Raw genomic sequence first — 18959 nt, forward strand, 5'->3', positions numbered from 1 at the left:
GAAAATTATACCTGCCTCGGGCCTTGGACATATTGTTTTATTAAAGTTCCGATGAATAAACTTCAAGTCTCTTAAAAATGTCCTCCCGGCTTTTATCTGGCAGCACCTCCAGTGTGGGGCAGGCAGCCTGGGTCTTTCTGGGGGTTCATGTTTTGGGAAGCTAAATTCACTTCAAGCTGTGAATTACCTAGGCTAGGTACACGGCTTAAGAACTGAGTATACTGGGGGCTCTGGACCAGGGTACCAGGCTGCAGGGATATATTCTACTAATGGGTCAGAGATGCTCTCACCAAGCCAAGCCCTTTGGGAGGGGGCAGTGCTGGAAACTGATCTCAGGACCTACTGCATGCCAGGCAAATACGCTAGCACCAAGGCCCATCCCATTCCTACTTCCAAGAGTACTGTGTGGTTACAGACAGGAAGAGGGTTGATTCAACTTTTATATTTGGTCACTGGGACACTTTCCAGGTCCTCCATGCAGCACTTCCCCAAGTACAGCTGTACAGGCTTCAACTTACAGTTTTACATGTATGAGTAGCAGTTCCACCTAACACCCATTTCTGCATCCCGAAGCCAATAGCATCAGGCAAAAAGTAATGTAGCAAATAACCTCTAGGGTCACCCCTAAGCCATTTGTAACTGGGAACTAAGGAGGGCCAAAGCCAGATGGAGATAGACGAGGATAGCAGTCTAGAATTCTCTTCTGGAGACTCAGCTTCTCCTTTCCCCAAAGGCCATTTGGGTGGATAGGCCTTTAAGAATACATCCTCAATCAGTGTCTTTGTTAATCTCTGAAACCCAACCCAACATAAAACCAACCAATTATGAGGGAGTCCGAGGAATCAAGACATGAGACACTACCGGGGACCAGAGGGTTACTTCTGCAGAGGTGGGACAGGTCACATGGTCAGGAAACAGAATTTGAGATTATCTTTATTCAACTGTAGATAGGGTCACACTGAAGAATGGTTTTTGTGTCCTTTGGGCAATGACCAGGGAATCCTTGACATATGTTCCAAAGCCTCAAAGAGGAACAGGAATGGATTTTACCAAGCATCCTAAATGTCATCATTGTGACCAAGAAAAAGCACCAAGGCCAGGAACGGTGACACACCTTAGGTCCCAGCACTCAGGAGGTAGAGACAGGCAGATCCGAGTGTGACAAGGCACCAAAGGACAAAAACAAGCCATTCTGTGGACAGGAGGCCTTAGAGGTCAAAAGACCTTGTTTGAGGTCTCATTAGTCAAGCACCGGGACCAAAATTTGGTTCACCCCCCCCCCCACCCCCCGCCCCTAGCTTTTCATAGTTCTGAAGCTTCTTGTCCACTTATATTACTAAGACACACAATGGACAGGCACCATGACACTTTTGGGGGGGGGGGTATTATAAGGCAGGGTTTTCTGTGTAGCCCTGGCTGTCCTGGAACTCAGAACTGCTTGCCTCTGCCTCCCAAGCACTGGGATTAAAGGAGTGCGCCACCACCACCTGGCCTAATCACACACTTTCAATGCTAGCCTAGGCCAACATTATCTTGACTATCTCAAGAAATAGGAAGAAAACCCAAACCAAACCCGACACCCTGTGCGAACAGGTGACCCAGGAAGGATTTTGCATCTCGTGGCATCCGACAGCTTCACTAGCAGTGCGGCATTCTTCGGTGGCTTCCAGGTGACCTTAGAGGTAGGTGAGGGTCGCCCCGGTCTAGACACCTGGCTCATTGTATGCATGTGTTCATGTGGTGTAAGAGCCGTGACAAGCACAAACTTCTGCTGAGGGAGGACGTCAGGCAATGGAAGACGACACGAGAGAATGGCAATCACTTGTATATTTAACAATATATATTTATAGATATCTTCTAGATCAGTACATTCAGTTTGTAACTTGTTTTTTCTTCACAAACAGAAGAACTCTTACAATAGTAGACTTTCTAAAATAAATACTATTAAAATAGAGCTTCAAAATAAATATTTTTTACAAAGGAAACCTTCTGTGGTAACTTTTGTGGTGGGGTGAAAGGGGCTACAGTGAGGGGGGAAATGAAACAGGAATGTGGTGGAGTGGACACCGGGGAGCAGTTCTACTGCTGGGAACAAGAAAGCAACCACGGGACAGCAAGAGAATGCAAGCGGCAGAGTCACCTACAGCAAAAATGGAAACGCAGGATGGTCGTCGCTCATCATTACAGAGCAGGGAGGGCAGGAACTACCCAAACACAAGAACCAGGAGGCTGGGGACACCTCGGATGGTTTAGTAAGTTGTACAGTGCAAATCTGTGCTGCCCACACACCTCAGACACTTCTGGAGACCGGGCTGCTTCAAAGTGATGACCTGGGTTTTGGCCCAGACAAAGTTTGCATGTGTGGCTCCTCTGGGGTTGTGATCCAGCTGGGTCCCACCAATGTAGCCTGCCCGACCTCAACAAACCCACCTCCCATGTCTATGAAGTACCCAAGGTAAACATGGAGGACTGTTCTTTGTTACCTTTCTATTGGCTTCAGGAGCCTTGTGACTGTACCATGAAAGGCTTTGCTGCTGGTCTTTCCCCACAATGCAGAAACCAAGTAGCCAAGGTACTTCTTAGGAAATGTCTTAGATGCCATCCTCAACTGCCACCCAACCCCAGGTCTAGAAATGGGAACCAGCTGGAACTGTTTGAAGAGCTAGAATTCAGCTAAACAACCTGCTAATGACAGCAAGCCACCAGGCTGAAGCAGCTACAGAAATGTTTAGTGTTTGCAAGAGCCTGTACTCCTGGGAAGGGGGTGGGGACCCTACAGGTACACGACCACTTTTCAGTTGTGTTCTTTCCCGCCTGTAGGTGTTTGCAGAGAAATGAAACAAAAAACCAAAAATATAGAGCTCAGGAAATCAAGGCCGTTCCCTTCACCCCTTCCCTTTACCACCAAGCAAGTGGGCCCCAAGGCAAACTCCTGGGGGGAGGGGGAGTTTTGTAGACATCCTTCACAAGCCCAAAACCAAGGGGGAGGGGGTGGAAATAAAAAGGCAAACCAAAACCCATAAAAATCCGTGTTTACAGCTATGTACACAAAGTAAGGGCTCAGAAGGGGTTGCTAGGAAACAGGGTCTGTGTGGTAGAGGGTCAGTATGTATGTGTCACATATGCATGTGTGCATACACGGCGTGTGTAACTCAACTGTCCACAGAGGTGTACAGATCAAGATCACCAAAGTGCAACTTGCCACTGGGTTAGCTATCCTGGAGACAGATTGGGGGAGGGACCCTGGAGAAAGCTCCCAGGTTATTCAGGAAGGGTGCTCGTGTGCGCTACCATTTTAGGGGCTTCCCTCCACATACCTCATCTGAGGAAAACACCGACAGCCCCTTCAGTAAGCTTCTAATACATTCAATTAGTGTTAAGTGGTTGGCTGAATGTGTTTCTCGTCTTCTATCTTTCCTTCCGGTCTGTGCAAGAACACTGCAAGCAACTGTGGCAAGGCCAGCTATATGGGTTAGCTATAGAGAATGAAGATGCAGTATTTTATACTTGCCTTTTACAAGCCAGTAAATGTTACATAAATAAAGCTGAAAATAAAACCCTCCCTTCTTCCAACCAATAAATACCTATGGTTACAGTTAACTTATTCTAAATCATAAGGTGTTACTACTAGTTTCCAAGGTAGGGGTGGGGGCGAGTCCTTGAGAAAGAGCATTAGGTACAAGCCACCCATAGCTACCTGCCTGCTTGCCTCCTTCCTAGGGGCAGCTCTGGTCCCGCATGGAAGAGCCAGAGATGCTACACATCATTTTTGCCTAATGCTTTCCCAATTTCACCTGGGGCATCTCTTCTGACCCAGGCCATTTCTCGCATCAAGAGGCAAGGACGGGGACAAAATACCACACAAAGCAAAAACCCCACACAACGACTGGGGGCAAGGACCAGAGACACTATAGCTTTTATGCATGCAACAAGTACCTACCCACTGGACGTGCTGCGCTTTCTGGGTCCTTTAGCACCGTGAGAGAAAGAGTTGCTACGTCTTTGGGGGCTGTCGGGAGGGGTGGGGGTTGTGCTGCGCACAAAAGTGGGGCTCAAATCCAGTAGCTCCCCCCCACAGAGAACTGTCCCCACCCACTCTGGGCTCCTCTGACTTCCCCACCGGGGCCTCCTAACACTAAAATAAACTCTGTTCATCCTCTCTCTATTTACATTAAAGACAGACACATCACTATACACAAAGGCTATGACAGCAAGCAGCAGAATCAGAAGAAAACCCAAACCCAGCTCGGCTCAACTGTCATTCTGCCAATGGGAGGTGCGGCCTCTTCTTTGCCATTCCTGATGGGCAGGGGAATTATGCTCCTTGAGGTTGCTTGCCCCCAGATTTTAAATAAGCCCTTCCTGGGGGTGGCCCAAAAAGAAGCAAGTTTTTGTATTATTATTGTTTAAACACCATTAGCATCTAGTTTAATTAAACATATAAAAACATCGTGACTGGATCCAGAGACCACAGCCTCAGACTCATTGGCAAAATGATATTTGGTCTCACTTGCGTCACCGGGGGCCCTCTTAACTCAGTGAGTTTCTGCAAAGAATCTGAGTGGAGAGAGCTCGGGACACAGAGCAGGCAGGCCAGTCTGTGATTCAGTTAAGAAGCAGAGGACGGTGTGATGAGCGGACACCCCCGAGTTAGTGACTGAAGCTAGGAGAAACACACTGCCCAGCGGCTCCTTGTCCATCCTGCAGCTCCAGGGTGATTCTGTTCTCAACTATCAAGTATGTACAGCAGGAATTGCCATGGTGCACCTTCCCAAGAGGCCAAGGCCGACAGGCACAGAGGAAGGAAAGGGAGAAGTCAAGGCTCTGAGGGTCTTCCTCGAGGTATCCCACCTTCCGTGAGCTGTTCCTCCCAGCTAGGAGGCTCCAGCAGGAGCCAGAGACCATGGCAAAGTGGAAGGGAGAGATTGAGGGGCTGGGAAGGCCATCGAGAGGCCGAACTTCCAGACTGTGTCCACATCTTCTGAAATGGGAAGAAGAAATCACACCCCAAACCACCACACCCCGATGCTGTCACTGTTGCTTGACATAAAAGTTTCAAGAACACGAAAACCCCAGCGTACATCTTCATCCTTTGGGGGACTCTAGGCTGGGTGGTAGTGGTCTCTGCCTGTTTGTTCTCAACCTAGGGTTTAGGAGAGACAGATGAATACGGTCAGCCTCAGGAGACTGGCAGGAGGGACCATGTTTCCAAGGGCAGTGCCGAGTTTCCATCCAAAGTGTCAGAAAGGCTTGTCAGACCTGCTGACCTTGGTGGTGTCGCCACTGGCTGCCTTGCAGATGACGCTGTTCGTGTGCTTGCAGCGGCAACCAGGGCGTCTCAGACGGTCATAGCCGCGCTGGGCCAGCTTGACACAGCCTGTGGCCGGCAGGTAGCACAGCAGACACGGCAGCACCAGAGAGAGGGCACCCATGAAGGACCAGCGGGCGCAGCAGTTGGAGCGGGAGCAGGAGCAGGGATGGTCCGCGCAGGAGCCCTCATCATCCTCATTGGTGCAGTGGTAGAAGATGCCTTGCACCAAGCACATACATGTACCATAGTTGACCAGGGTCTGGGCCGAGCACAGGCACTCCTGGTTGCAGACCCAGCAGGAGGGCAACGTCCGAGGGGCCGCACATTCCTTGCACTTACACTTCCCACAGGCCTCACACAGCAAGAAGTGCTTGTCTAGCTCTGGTGGTGCTGCTGGGCCCTTGAGGTCCAGCGGCTTACAGTGGACCACCTTGGGCTGGAGGCGCACGGCCCTGGGTGAAGCCTGCTCAGCTACTGGTGGTGGAGCCATATGGTCGAGGAGCCTCTGGTCTGAGGAGGTGCTGCTGCTGCTGCTTACAGAGCTGGGTCGACCACTGAAGGAGATCCAGTGGTGAGTGACATCCTGGTCACAGCGGGCAGGCGTAGGGGCCAGCTCTGGGACCCCACCCCGGGTCCGCTTGGGACCCAAGGTGGAGGCCAGGCTAGGGTTGTCTATGTAGTCATTCTCCACGTGACTGGTCTTCATCTGGTCGATTGGTAAGATGGTAAGTGGGTGCTGGAGCCGGCTGTGGGGCACTCGGCTGTCAAGGAGAGGCTGCACCATGACGGAGCTGGGGGTCAAAGGGACAGTACTCTGTGGGACCGGGCGCTCCATGAGGCTGACGGTCCTGGACTGCACCAATGGACAGGCTTCTAGGGGCCCTGAGAGAGAGGAAGGAAGAAAGAGAAAATGGATTCCCAACATCAATACACGGCCCGTTAAGACTCTCCCCCTCAACCTTCTATCAGGCCTTGGTCCTTCAATGAACTTCCTATAATTCCCAAGGCTTAAATTGTCCACGATGAGAATAATACTGGCAGAAGTAACATCTCTTAGGCTGAGGTACAACTTGGTGGAAGACATCACAGGTTCTGGCTTTGGTTACCAGCATCACCAGGTGGGATAAAGGGTGGGTCAGCCAGGCATAGTGGCATATGCCTATGACCCCAGAATCTGGGAAGGTGGAAACAGGGAGACAGCTGTGAATTTGAGACTAGCCTGATAGACAGCGAGAGCCTGTCTTAAAGAAAACAACAGAACTTTAGGCCTAATGGTGTTGATTGTGAACAAATTGCAACTTCTTTTAAAATTATTATTTTTTTTTGAGACAGAGTTTCTCTGTAGCTTTGGTGCCTGTCCTGGAATTAGCTCTTGTAGACCAGGCTGGCCTTGAATTTACAAACTCTGTCTGGCCCTGCTGGAATTAAAGGCGAATGCCACCACGGCCCGGCTTAAATGTGTAGGTCGGGACAAAACTTGAGGGAGCAATCAGCTCTCTTCTTCCACCTTCATGTGTGAAAATGATTGATCATAGGTCCTCAGTCTTGTGAACCTGTACCAATTAAGCCATCTCCCTCCTGAGTGTGTGTGTGGGGGGGGGGGGGGGATCGTGGCAGATGAAGGGTCTCACTGTGAAGTCCTGGGCTGGCTTTGAACTCATGGAGATCTGCCTGCCTCTGTAGTAGTGAGCACTAGGATTATGCCTTAGATTGGGGGCTGTTAAAAGGGGTTCTTGTAAGGATTAAGTAAGGGAGAAAATGCACACCTGATACCTGCACACAGCAAGCACTAAATAATTCATCACTACCTCAAAATACAACTACTTTGACGTCCTACGTAAGCATTTCCCAGTCCTGTAGGAACCGTCCTGGGCACTGAGGCCTGTGAATGTGGTCAATACAACAGTTCCTGTGTGCTCCCTCGAGCTCATCAGCTGGGTAAAGAAAAGCCTTCATTTTGGCTCCCGAGAAGAAAAGGGCTGCATCTGACGCCTGCTCATCCAGGACATCAACCTATTACTCCCGCTTCCAAGAACAGCAACCTCCAGCAGTCAATAAACCCTGGGTAGGTGAGCTCCCGACAACTTGCATGGGAAATCCTCTCAAGGGGCACTCACATCACCCATTTCCAAGCGCTGAGCCGAACATTCAGACTAAATGCTATTTACTAGAATAGCTAAGGCAACCCTGGATCAGTTTCTAATTTCACTGAGAGAGTGCAATTTTAAGTTGGCATCCGGCCAGAGATTCAACGGCAGCGCCTGACACGGAAACCCAGGAAGTCACTTAAATCAAAGAGCGGAAACGGCTTGGTTCAAATTTAGAAAGTGCACATTGTTTTCTATTAGAAGTGCCATTTCCTTGCCTGCTGACCTTTACGTTTGGAATTCGGACGGAGATCAATTTAAAGAAATAGCAGCAGAAGGCCAAGACCTCTGTTCAAAGGAGACAATCTGGAATCCAAAGGAAGAGAATACACTCTGGGAAGATTCCACAAAGAACTTCAAGGGACTGGGGGAGGGAAGGACGGAGCAAGGGGCAGAGGAGTCCTCATTAAAGACAACACACACTGAGGAGTGTCTGTTAAGGGTGGTGTTTCTGTAAATGCCTTTTCATGATGCTAATGACAGCTCCTGTCTCTCAACTAAGTTTATCTTGCATCAAAGGTGTTGCCAAGGGGATGCGAAGTAGAAACCTACTTCCGTTTACCCCCCTTCCCTCGCTGGGACTGTTAAGTCCATCTCAGTATCACAGGGGAGTGACACTTGGCTCCCTGTATGGTGAAGTGTTTGCCGTGGTGGAGGGAGGAGGCTGATGGGAACTCACAACTATGCTTGCCCCGGCTTGGAGACAAGGGTTTGGTTACAAATAGCTGAAGCGTTTTCTTGGATGCTTCTCGTCCACATGAAATAAACAGCTAGCTCCAAATAGAAAGTTCGTGAAAGGAAGAGAAAGAAGGATATCCACAGCATTAGCCTGTGCAACATCTATGCTGCTAAATGCAAAAAACATCACATCTTTCCCAGAAGGGTCAGTCACTAGACAGTTCCCATTCAAACTATTGTCTCTATGGGTATTTCTTTATACACTAATTCCCTGTCTGTCTTAGATAAATCTACATAGTGGCAGGGGCCACAATGTTCTTTTCAGTGAAATCAGAACATTTTTTTTAACAAAAAAAATAATTGAGTTTTTTTTTGGAGGCAAGATTTTACATTCCATCTTAGGTTGACCTGAAACTTACTTAATACATTAGTAATAGCCTAAGGTTGAGCTACCCAAGCCCTTATTCCTTAAGCTTCCCAATCGCTACAATCAAAAGAAAGAGCCACCACCAGCAGGCAGTTCAGAGCTCACCTTTGAGTTAGTTTGCCTCAACCAGCCGGCAGGCCTTCCAAAGAATAGTCCCTTGTCAAGGCAGCTTCAGGTGAACCTGTGGCCAGGGCTGCATAAATGCATCCTGGAGAGCATCTTCTCTCTAGGGAATGCTACCTTTCAGCTAAGGAAGTTCCCAAGGCCTTGCCTCTAGAAGAATGTCAAGTTTGGAGTCACCCTACCAGTCAGTTAGAAGCCCCAACTTCTAGTTCTGGGGTCTTTGGTTAAAGGAAAAATTGTTACGTTGGTATAATAAAGTGTCACAGGTAAGACTTTCAGGTGCTAGCCAAAGAGTGTCTCAGTCAGAACCTTCCTCCATGGACAATGACAGCATGAACCCCTGATTTCAGAAAGCCCTGGTTGGGAATACCTGCCAACAAAATGCCTGTGGAAGTTTCACGTAGCTACATATTGACCCCTGTAGCTAGGGTTTTATCTCAGGACCAAGTGCAGGGCTGACCAAGGTGTAGACAAAGGAGAGGTACTCTAAAGCAGAGAGGCCAACTGACTGCCCACCCTATTTTGCCAAGCAGACTACCAAATACAGCTGCATTTCTTGCAGATGAAGCAAAAAACGCTAGGCAACTTTCAAGGATGTTTAACAGGCCCGGGAGCCAGCAAGCAGACTCTCCAAATCATGCAAAAACCCCATCAGCAAGCTAGTTTGGAGCAGCCACCGTAGGCAGTGAGGCTACTGCCCCATCACCCTCCAGAGGCAGCTGTCAACATCTGGGCTAGTAAATGAGGCCAGCCTAGAGAGTGAGGATCTCGGGCCCCCAATGACTCAGCTCTCTCAGGACACGCACAGCTGACATTTGGTTCCAGAAGCTATGTCTAAAAAGGCATCTCCCTTCCAGGTACCGTCTCCGAGCGCCAGTGCTCACACTTGCTTAGGCCTGCCCCGGACCCCGAGAGCTTCTGCTGAACTGCCGTGGCTGAAAAAGAAAAACAAGTTCCTAAACTGCCCGTATGGTAACCCCTCAGCACAATTCCAGGTTCACTCCCTGCCCAGAAAAATAAAACAAAACAAAACAAACAAACAAAAAAAAAACCAACAACAACAACAAAAAAAACAACCTAAGTCTGAGCTGTATTTCCAAGATCAGTCTCCACCCCAGGACAGTTCCACCCCTCAGTTTGCACATCCTTGCAGGGGTTAAGAGCACTTTAATAGGTACCCTCTGCTTCTCCTCCAAGGAAGGAAGAGATTTATATAATATAAATGGGACAGGAGGCTTTGCCTCAGTAAGCTGCTGGGAAGAGCTTGATGGTCAATTTGGAAGATTCCGGATGGAAGTGAGGTCAACCCTGCACTTAGCCTAGGAAGTACCTCACAGTCGGATGATTAGCATAAGGAACTTTCACCTCCCCCTCCAACAACAACAACGGCAATAATAATAGCTAGTTACTACAAGTGACTGATACTTGAACACTTCTTGGTGCCAGGCTCTCTGCTGCGCCTACAGTGATTTACTTTCTCATTTAATCCTCACCAACACCGTAGGGAAGAGCTCCCGCTCTGGAGACAGAAATGAAGGCGCAGGGCTTGGGGAGACGCCTGGTCAGCAAAGTGCCTGCCAGGCAAGCAGGAGGACCTAGGTTCTGACCCCCAAAGCACAGCTGTCACATTTGTAATCCCAGGGTAGGGGAAGTGGGGACAGGAGGATCCCCACAGCTCAGTGGCCAGTCACGCCATCAGTTCAATGAAAGACCCCATGCCCATCTCCATTGGTAAGGCAAAGGGACTGGAAAAACAGCTTCCTCATTAAGAGCACTTTACCAAGTGCAGAGGTCTTGGGTTTAGCCTCCAACACCTACATAATGGCTCACAAATCATGCATATGGGGAAATCCGATGACGACCTCTTCTGGTCCCCATGAACATGTGTGTAGTATACATGCATGTAGTGTAAGTACATACATGTATACCGTGTCTGTCTGTCTCTCTGTCTCTCTCTCTCACACACACACACACACACACACACACACAGGCGGGGAGGTACTTTAAAGCACAAAGGATCACAGGGGCAGAGCAAGCGGCATGTGATCACAACAGGACTCCTCTCTAACACGGACCACTGTGACTGGAACAGACACGGAGCCCTACCTGGCAATGATTTGTGGACACCTTCCCTATCCACGGGGATTCATTAAGAAGTATACAAGTACCAATCAAATTCCTGGCCACAGGCCCTTCAGAAGCTCAACTCCACCCCATTAGCCCCCAGCTCTGTGGTTAAGTGGGGGTGGGGAGAGGTTCGGTAGCAGATAAATAACTCCAGGTAGGTTTTTTTTGGGGGGGGGGGGAACAATCCTGTCACTTTGCCATTCTTTTCCAAAGGTTTTCGTCTTTACCATATGGATTTCCCTTACAGAATTTCACTATAACAGACTTTAAAGAAGAGGAAATCCTGGTGTGACAGGGATTCCCTCCCTAACAACCTCAACTCTGGGGTTCCTGGGGCATCTCTGATGACAAGAGTACAGGTGTGGAGGGAAGAGGTAAGAAGGGGAAGGAAGGGGAGAGGCCAGGAGCAAGGAGATGGTGAGGCTGATGAATCACGAAGCTACCCACCCCACCTCCTTTCCCACCACACAGTCCATAGATCTGCTGCTGCTGCTGCTGGGTCTGGCAGCCCAGAGCTGCTTGTCTTTACCCTCAGCTGTCACGTGTACCTGCGGGGAGGGAACTAGACACAGGCTGTACGAAAAGAATCAAGAGGTAAAGTTAAACGTCCAAACCCTCTGGCCACCCTTACCTTGATTTACCCTACGAAGGAAAGCTGGGGAATATTGGGAAAACCTGCTGGTTGTACTTTAAAATCTCCAAGTCAGTGAATGACAACCTGGCAAGAAGCGCCGTCCCGATGAAGGGGCAGTTTCTGTGCTGTCCATTCAGTCTTAGCGGGTTCTTCCACAGAAGGCTCTTTAGGCTGCCAGAGAGCCTGCCTACCTCTCTGCAACACCACTGCCTGATCCTTTGTGTCGCTAACCCAGTTTAGTTAATTAAGCTATAGCCAGATGATGACTTATTGCTTTTAAGACCCTTAAGGGAAGGGGAGTAGGGAAAGCCAGGGACTTCCCCTTGGGTCTTATGGGGGAAGCCAATTTGTGAGGAATTGAAAGGAAGCATAAAGTCTCTGGGCAGCTGAATTTGTTTGAGGACACACCCTTACCCACTCCCGACTTCACTAGCCCTAGAGAGCTCACAGCTGGCCATGTCAGGGATCAAGACAGGAAACAGTGGCCCTCCATCCTTTGTCAAATCACCGGTTTTCAGCCCCCTTTTCCTTCCCTTGTATCTGAGCAATTTTAACCAGCTTCAAGCTTCTGCGCTTTGCTGTGTGTATACCCATATACTTGTCAGCCCAGTAGCCCATTACGAGGGATCAGATGCCAAGTCACAAAGGAGGGCAACAGATGGGGCCTGCTAACCAGCAGCACCGCACATTTGAACAGGCCAGGTAAAAGTGTAGAATGTGACCAGAAGCCTGCAGATTCCCAACCCTGGGAAGGCTGCTTTTTAGACGTCATCAACATGGTCTTAATGTCTCCCTAACCCTCCACCAAGAAACAGAACTGACAATAGATTTTTAGCTTCCTCTTGGGGATTTAACAGGAAATGACTTCCCCCTTTCCCAGCCAGAAACAGACTGACAAGGAAAAATACACCCCTGCAACTGGCCACCTGCCCCAGGGCCCCTTTCCCTCCTCCGCTAGACCTAGAACATCTGTGGCTCTCTGTGCATAGTCTTGCTTCCTCACTTCCTCCACCGACTAGAGGCCCTTCCTTGGAAAGATCAGCCCCCATCACAGCTGAACAGTGGGGCCTCTTAAGCTGGGCCACATGTCATGGACACATTCCCCAACCTAGCCAGCAGCCCAGATCTGCAGGGTAGCCCAGTGAGAGCCAACAGTACCCCTACCTTTTTAAATCATGCAGCACCCTGTACTTCCTGTGCCTTTTATTCAAAGGGTCTTTAAAACTAGACCCTCCTCCTAAGAGCACAAGATTAACACTGAGCTTATCAAAGTCGAGCCTGACGCTTAGCAGCCCTACTGGCTGTCCCTGGTCCCTCGGGCTCTTGGAGAAGTTTGCTCACCACTAAGACCTATGCTTACCAGCCCTAGTCTGGTCTGAAAGGACCCAGGATTAGTGGATGTCTCCTTACAAAAATCATTTGCCACTGTGTTCTTATTTAAAAACACTGTTGTAAACTGGGCATGGTGGAACCTGCCTGTAATGAATGTCAACACTCCAGAGGCAGAGGCAGGAGGATTGATCCAAGGTGGAGGCCAGCTTGTCTACACAAGGACTTTCAGGCCAGCCAAGACCTTGTCTCAACAACAAAACAAAAACCCTGTCGTTGCTCAGCAAGGTTGCAAACCTAGCAGAGGCAGGGAAATTAAGAACTTCAAGGTTGACTGTTGGTGGTGCATACCTTTAATCCCAGCACTGGGAAGGCAGAGGCAGGTGGATCTCTGAGTTCGAGACCAGTCTGTGTTGGTCTATACAATCAAGTTGCAGGACAGCCCAGGATTGTTACACAGACAAACCCTGTCTCAGAAAAAAAAAAGCCACGGTTATAGTGCTGGAGAGATGGCTGAGGGGTTAAGAGCACATACTAACTGGTCTTTCAGAGGACCCGAGTTGAGTTTCCAGCGCCAGCTTCAGGCAGCTGCTACGACGTTAGCCTGTGACTACAGCTCCAGGGGCACCCAATGCGGGACTTCTGTGGGCAACTGCATTCACGTGGAAGTGTGCACACACGCACATGATTTACATACACAATTAAAATAAAAACTTAAAGAGTTCAGGCCTAGCGTCTACAGGAAAAGACCCTGTTTCATTCAAAACATGCAAGCCAGCTAGCCAGCCAACAACAAACCTGTCCTGTCTACTCTCCAAATGTCCTAATAGATCGAGTAGTTGGCAGGAAGCCTCCTTCGGCTAGGCACAAGGAACGCTGTTCTCGGTTCTACCACAGGACAGACACCCTAGATTCAGAACCAAATTAAACCCCAAAGAGGGCCTTTCTTCTTAGGCCATCCTGTAACCAACAATCAGGCCTTATCTAACGCGGATTTACGGAAAATGTTAGTGGAAACAGCTACACAGTCTTTAATCCCAACACCTGGGAGGCAAAGGCAGGTGGCTCTTTGAGTTCGAGGCCGGCCTGGCCTACAGAGTGAGTTCCAGGACAGCCAGGGATACATAATGAGATCCTGACTCTAAAACAAATTAATTTTAAAAATATTATAGGACAAAACGGGACAGAAAGTTACTAGTGGAATTTAAAGTCCTTATGCATGACCCAGAGTGACACACTTCAAAAGCCACTGTAAGTGTTAACTGGGTTTTGTCTCTTCCCTTAATTTTGGATCACTTATTTGCCTTCATTTGTTTTCTGTTGTTTTAGAAAGTCAGCCAAACCTCTGGGCACATATAGTGCTAAGTTCGCAAGATAGTGAAAAAGAAGCACGAACTGGGCAAAGGGTGATTTCCAAATTGCCAACTCTGGAACGTGAGACAGGCAAAAAGGACGGTGGATGCCCAGCCTGCCATCTGCCCGGAATGGATCCAGTCTGTGTTGTCTCCTCCCACCAGCCTGAACTGTGGTGAGGCTACCATTTCAGAGGGGAATGTGGAAAAGGTTGTGGGATCCAGCAAGAAGGCATGAATGTCCCAGAAGAAGGGACTCCTGAACTCAGCTCTAAATTCCAGATGAGATATAAGCAAGCCTTGTCATGAAAGCCCTCCTCCACCTAGCTGTGCACTCAAGACTGCAGCAATCTAAATGCCCACCAACACAGTTCACCTGTGCGAAGCTGGGGAGGATTTTTCTGGAGCCAAGGGACCCTCCCAAAGAACTGGAAATAGAAAAAAAGGTAACCTCAGGGGTGTCAACCCTCCAATTTTTCTTTCAGGGAAAGAGCCTGAGCAACTACAGTCCTTTCCTTTGCCAGACACAACCACATCTGCAACCAAAGTGGGGTTAGAAGCAGAAAAATCTCAGATGTTTGTACTCTGTGTGTGTGAAGATTCTGGAGAACTCCAAACATTGTGAAATCCAGCAGCGCAATATTGAGTAGGGCCTTAGGCCAGACGGAACTTATTAAGAGATTGATAAAGCCCTATTTCCCAACTGCTCTAGGTCTCACCTTCCAGCTTTGTGCGGAGTAAAGGCCTGTCACGAAGGCTGCAGCCCTGGTCACCTACATAGTGGATATGCCCGTGCTCCTGCCCTCCCCAGATTCCCTTGCCTCTCCCTCAAAATGGGAGAGAATCACATCCCTGGTTGGTGACATTAAAGAGACTGCCATTGCGTCTGAGGACCCCAAGCAATCCTTGCAGTGTCGCAGGGTTCCAGGAAGCCTCCCTGCGCAGTAGGAGGCCTTCTGCCCTGAGCCAGGCCCGACAATATGGATGCCCAGCCAGCAGCTTTCCCCTCCACTCCTCACGCAATTCCCTCCAGCCTATGTCGCCTAGAATGCCACCCCTTAGCTCTTCAAGTCATGCAACCATCTTTCTGTTTCTAGTCTCCTTCTCTGCCCACAACCCCCAGCCCCCAATCAAAAGAATTGAGAAACCGTCTTCTTGCCCAAGAGAAGCTACTGTAAATGCTTTTTGATCGTCTGCTTTGAGGGGGAAACTGGGCACAGCCGTGGCCCCAGTGATGGAGCCAAGCTCCAGCTGCCCGGGTTGGCCAAGTCCGTCCTCCCCCTTCCCCCCCGTGGCCCTAGCGACTCCAAATTTTTCAGAACATACCGTCTCTGTCCTCTATTCTCCGTGTTGTTGTCAAGTCTGGTACCAACAAGGAGGGAAAGTGGGCACCTTATCTCTCCTACGCATGCAACCTCTTCCTTCAGTTCCCACACGCCCGGCGTTATGTAAACGCACCTTCAGCCCCCACCACAGCCTTAGCGAGGCCCAGGGGCTCTGGGACCTGGAAAAGATCGATGCCTGCTAATACGGGGGCACCGGGTGGCCAAGGAGCCTCGGGCCCAGAAGAGGCTAGGGAAAGAAGAGGCAAGGCAGTTGCACAGCATAAAATGAGGCAGCCGAGCAAAGGTCAGACGGTCTGGAACCGCCTCGCCAAGGAGAGGGAGCAGAAAAGCTTCAGTCCTTGGCCGGCCCCATGCTGACCATCCAGTGGAGAGGCATAAATAGAGGAAACCTAGTCCGCCACAGCTTGGAACTAGTAAAGAAAAAGCTACGTCGAGCATAGGCCCCTGAGGAAAGGCTGGGAAGACCTACGGCAGAGCTGGCACCGTGGGCACGGAGCCCGGGGGTGGGCGAGCCGCCTAAACCTAGGGGCGCCCCCAAGTCCCAACCGGTTGCTCCAAAGCGAGCCCGGGGCTGCGGGTTCCAGCGTTCAAGGAGAGTAGTGGCAGAAGAGGCCAGGCCAGAGGCAAACTCCCCGAACACTAACAAGGTTTCCAGAGTCACAGAGGGCGCGGAAGCTCGACTTGGCAATGCCTAGGGTCGGCAACGGCAGTGCCAGGCAACGAACACCCCTAGCGCCGTGCCGGCCGGGTGCGCCTGGTAGCTGCGGCGTACCGCAGGGACTCGAGGAGGAGCAGACCGAGGGAAGGAACACCAAAAGCGGCTAGAAATAGCATACTATTGGCCCCAAACCGAGGGGAGCCGCGTCACGGTACCGAGGGGGTACTTTCGGATTTCCAAACAGGCTATGGACTTACTTTGAGGAGCTGCAGAGTCACAAGCATCGCTCCACGTCAGTGTTAATCCCCGAACCCAAATGGGTCAGTCGCTGTTGTACTCGCAGACGCCAGTCAGAGGAGCCGGCAAGGCTCCTAGAGTCCTGCAGCGCAAGCTCCGCCGCTGTCAGCTCTGCTCGCTGCCTCGGCGGCGATGTTGCAACCCTTGCCTGGGAAAATGGCTTTTTTATGAATGGGAGGGCAGAGAGCTCCACTGCGCACGCGCGCCGCCCGCGATTCTATGAATGGGTGGGCACAGGCGACCCTGTGCGCGCATGCGCTGCGTTTTTTTTTTTTTTTTTTTTTTTTTTTTTTTTATGAATGGGGGGCCGGAAAAGAGCTTAACCCGTGATTGCTGGGGCCGGTTGTTGCTCCTCCAGGGGCCGTCGTTCTTTTACAAAGAGGGGTGGAGGTTGTTGTTCCTTTTTTTTTCTTTTTAATGAATGGAGGGCGGCGGCGACTGCTGCAGCTGGCTCAGCTGCGTGGGTTGTACCCTCCTCCCAGCCTGCAAGAGGAGGTAAAGGCCACCTTCACGCCACTGCGGGCTTGGGCAGGAACCGTCAGTGTGACTAGAGGGTGGGGGGCGCTGCGGCCGCGGGATTCTGGGCCCTGAGCGGGGTGGGGGAGGACACACCTCGATCAGCATATCTCTTGTCGCCGCAGGCGATGGGGAGGGAGGGGGAGTGAGAGGACCCCTACTGGGAACCTTCTCCTTTTCAAGAGCAGTGGCGCCTGGGGACGTCGGGGGCAGGGACCTTCCAGCCGCATTTGCCAAAAATTAAGAAAATGTCTTTGTCTATTTCAAAGAAGGGTAGCGTGGGGGTTGTTGAGTGGATCTGGCTCTCTTTCTAAGTGCAGACCACTCCTCCTTCCATTTCTTGGGTGTGGACAGTATCTGGGCCGAGGCCTCTTCCGGCTCCAGTACCCCCCGGGGCGATTCTGTCCACTCAGCCAGAGGCCTGGCCCTCACCTCTCAACCCCGCCTCTCTCCCGCCCCAGAGTAATGTCCGCAGTGCCCCGGGCTTCCGCCCGCCCTCTGCTGCCCTGGCTTGGTGCCCCCTTCACTCCTTGTCGTTTTCCAGTCCTTGGAAGACGCTAGCCTTTGTAATCTTGCGGCCCCGTGCCTTTTGTTGCAGAAGGCAGTTTTCCCGATTGTTCCTTCTAAAAAGAAAAGGGAGCAGTGGTGAACTGGCCAGGTGGATGGGTGGAGCAGGCCTTGGCAGGATGCTGCCGGGGTGGCCACGGTATTAAATAACAGGACTCTTGAGCCTCAGAGAGAAGGGAAATGGCCGGAGAGCCGTTCTTTGGGGGTGGGAGGAGAAGCCGGTGAAAAGAGAAGCCCCTCCATTAGGCCTGACTCCTGAAGTTGGGCGCTCCAACATCAGGCCCAGCTCCGCCCAGTAACCGGGAAGCCTGTAGTCTCCTTGGAGCCTGGAGTAGGGATGGCTTTGATGCCAGGAGAGGTACATCTTGCTGGTGTTTAGCCTTCACGGGTTGTGAGGCTATCTTTTTCCTCCTACGCCATCATAGGGCTGTGCTTCGCTGTTGTCGGAGGAACCAATTGAACGACTCAGCCCACGGGTGAGGTCTGGCCTGGGGCTGGGGCTCCGTCACAAGCCGTTTGGACTGCTCAAGGTCATTGTGTCCTAGCATAAAAATCCTCGCCGCTCGGACTCAAGTCTCAGAGATTACTCAGTTCATGGCTAGAACAGACTCTTCCCACGGACCCTCAACCTCCACCCAAAGCCAAGGAGGGAGAACTTTCCTGTGTCCTTATCACTATTCCCATTTGTCAGATCTACAAATTGAGGCCAAAAGTCCTGCACCTGGTGAATAGAAGGGCTAGTAATTGTGTTGAATTTCAAGGTTTGCAACCCAACTCTCTGCCTTGAGACCAATCCCCTCTCCACCATCAGGATCCTAGAAACCTGTTTCTTGTCATTTAAACAGTTATACAATGGCACTTTTTCTGGCTGCAGTTCACCCATGGTCCTTACTCGATTAAAAGATGAGAATAAATGACTCCTTTTTTAAACTGTGGAGGCTGTGGAGGGTGTAGGGGAAAGGAATGTTGTCCTGTTTCCTTCAGTAAAAGAATTCACCAGAAGACAGGGCTCCACTCTGACCCTGCCTTGAGAAAGGAGAATGCCCAGCCCAAGGTGGGGAGTGGGAGGAGCTCCAGTGCCCCCTTCTTTCATCCCCCCAGGGTCTGTGCCATCAGAATGCCCGAGAGGCACTGACAGCAGTTGTGAAGAATCCATTGCTTGTGTGCTGCTGTCTGCAGCGGTTGGGGCTGGGGGGGGGGGGGACAGATGCCCCTTCCTGCTCTTGTGAAGCCCACTCCGTCTTAGGAGACAAAATGAGTGCAGTTAGAGCTCTGGCAAGTGCTCTGAGCGAGAAGTCAGCTCTCTTGCAGTTCATGGAAATGAGGCGCTTGTATGGATATATGGCGGGGGTGCACACGCGTGTGGAGAACCGACGTCCTGTTGTGTGTCTTCTTCCAGCTCCTTAGAAGAAATAATTTTTTTCCTTATGTGTGTATTTTGCCTGCA

General features: G+C 50.6%; 1 protein-coding gene across 2 annotated transcripts; it reads right to left on the reverse strand.

Annotated features, from left to right (window-relative positions):
• Positions 1–2539: 2539 nt before the first annotated feature.
• Spry4 (sprouty RTK signaling antagonist 4) lies at positions 2540–16548 on the reverse strand. 2 transcript variants are annotated; one of them, XM_038330225.1, is made up of 2 exons: positions 16390–16548; positions 2540–6193 (listed from the first exon to the last, which is right to left on the reverse strand). In XM_038330225.1, the coding sequence occupies exon 2, from the start codon at positions 6144–6146 to the stop codon at positions 5241–5243; it is 906 nt and encodes a 301-aa protein (XP_038186153.1). In that variant the 5' UTR covers positions 6147–6193; positions 16390–16548; the 3' UTR covers positions 2540–5240. The 2 variants fall into 2 exon arrangements, with proteins under 2 accessions (XP_038186153.1, XP_038186154.1); XM_038330226.1 differs by lacking the exon at positions 16390–16548 and adding an exon at positions 15455–15469.
• Positions 16549–18959: the final 2411 nt, after the last annotated feature.

This window comes from Arvicola amphibius, chromosome 5 (genome assembly GCF_903992535.2).
Source record: "Arvicola amphibius chromosome 5, mArvAmp1.2, whole genome shotgun sequence".
Classification (NCBI taxonomy): Eukaryota; Metazoa; Chordata; class Mammalia; order Rodentia; family Cricetidae; genus Arvicola; species Arvicola amphibius.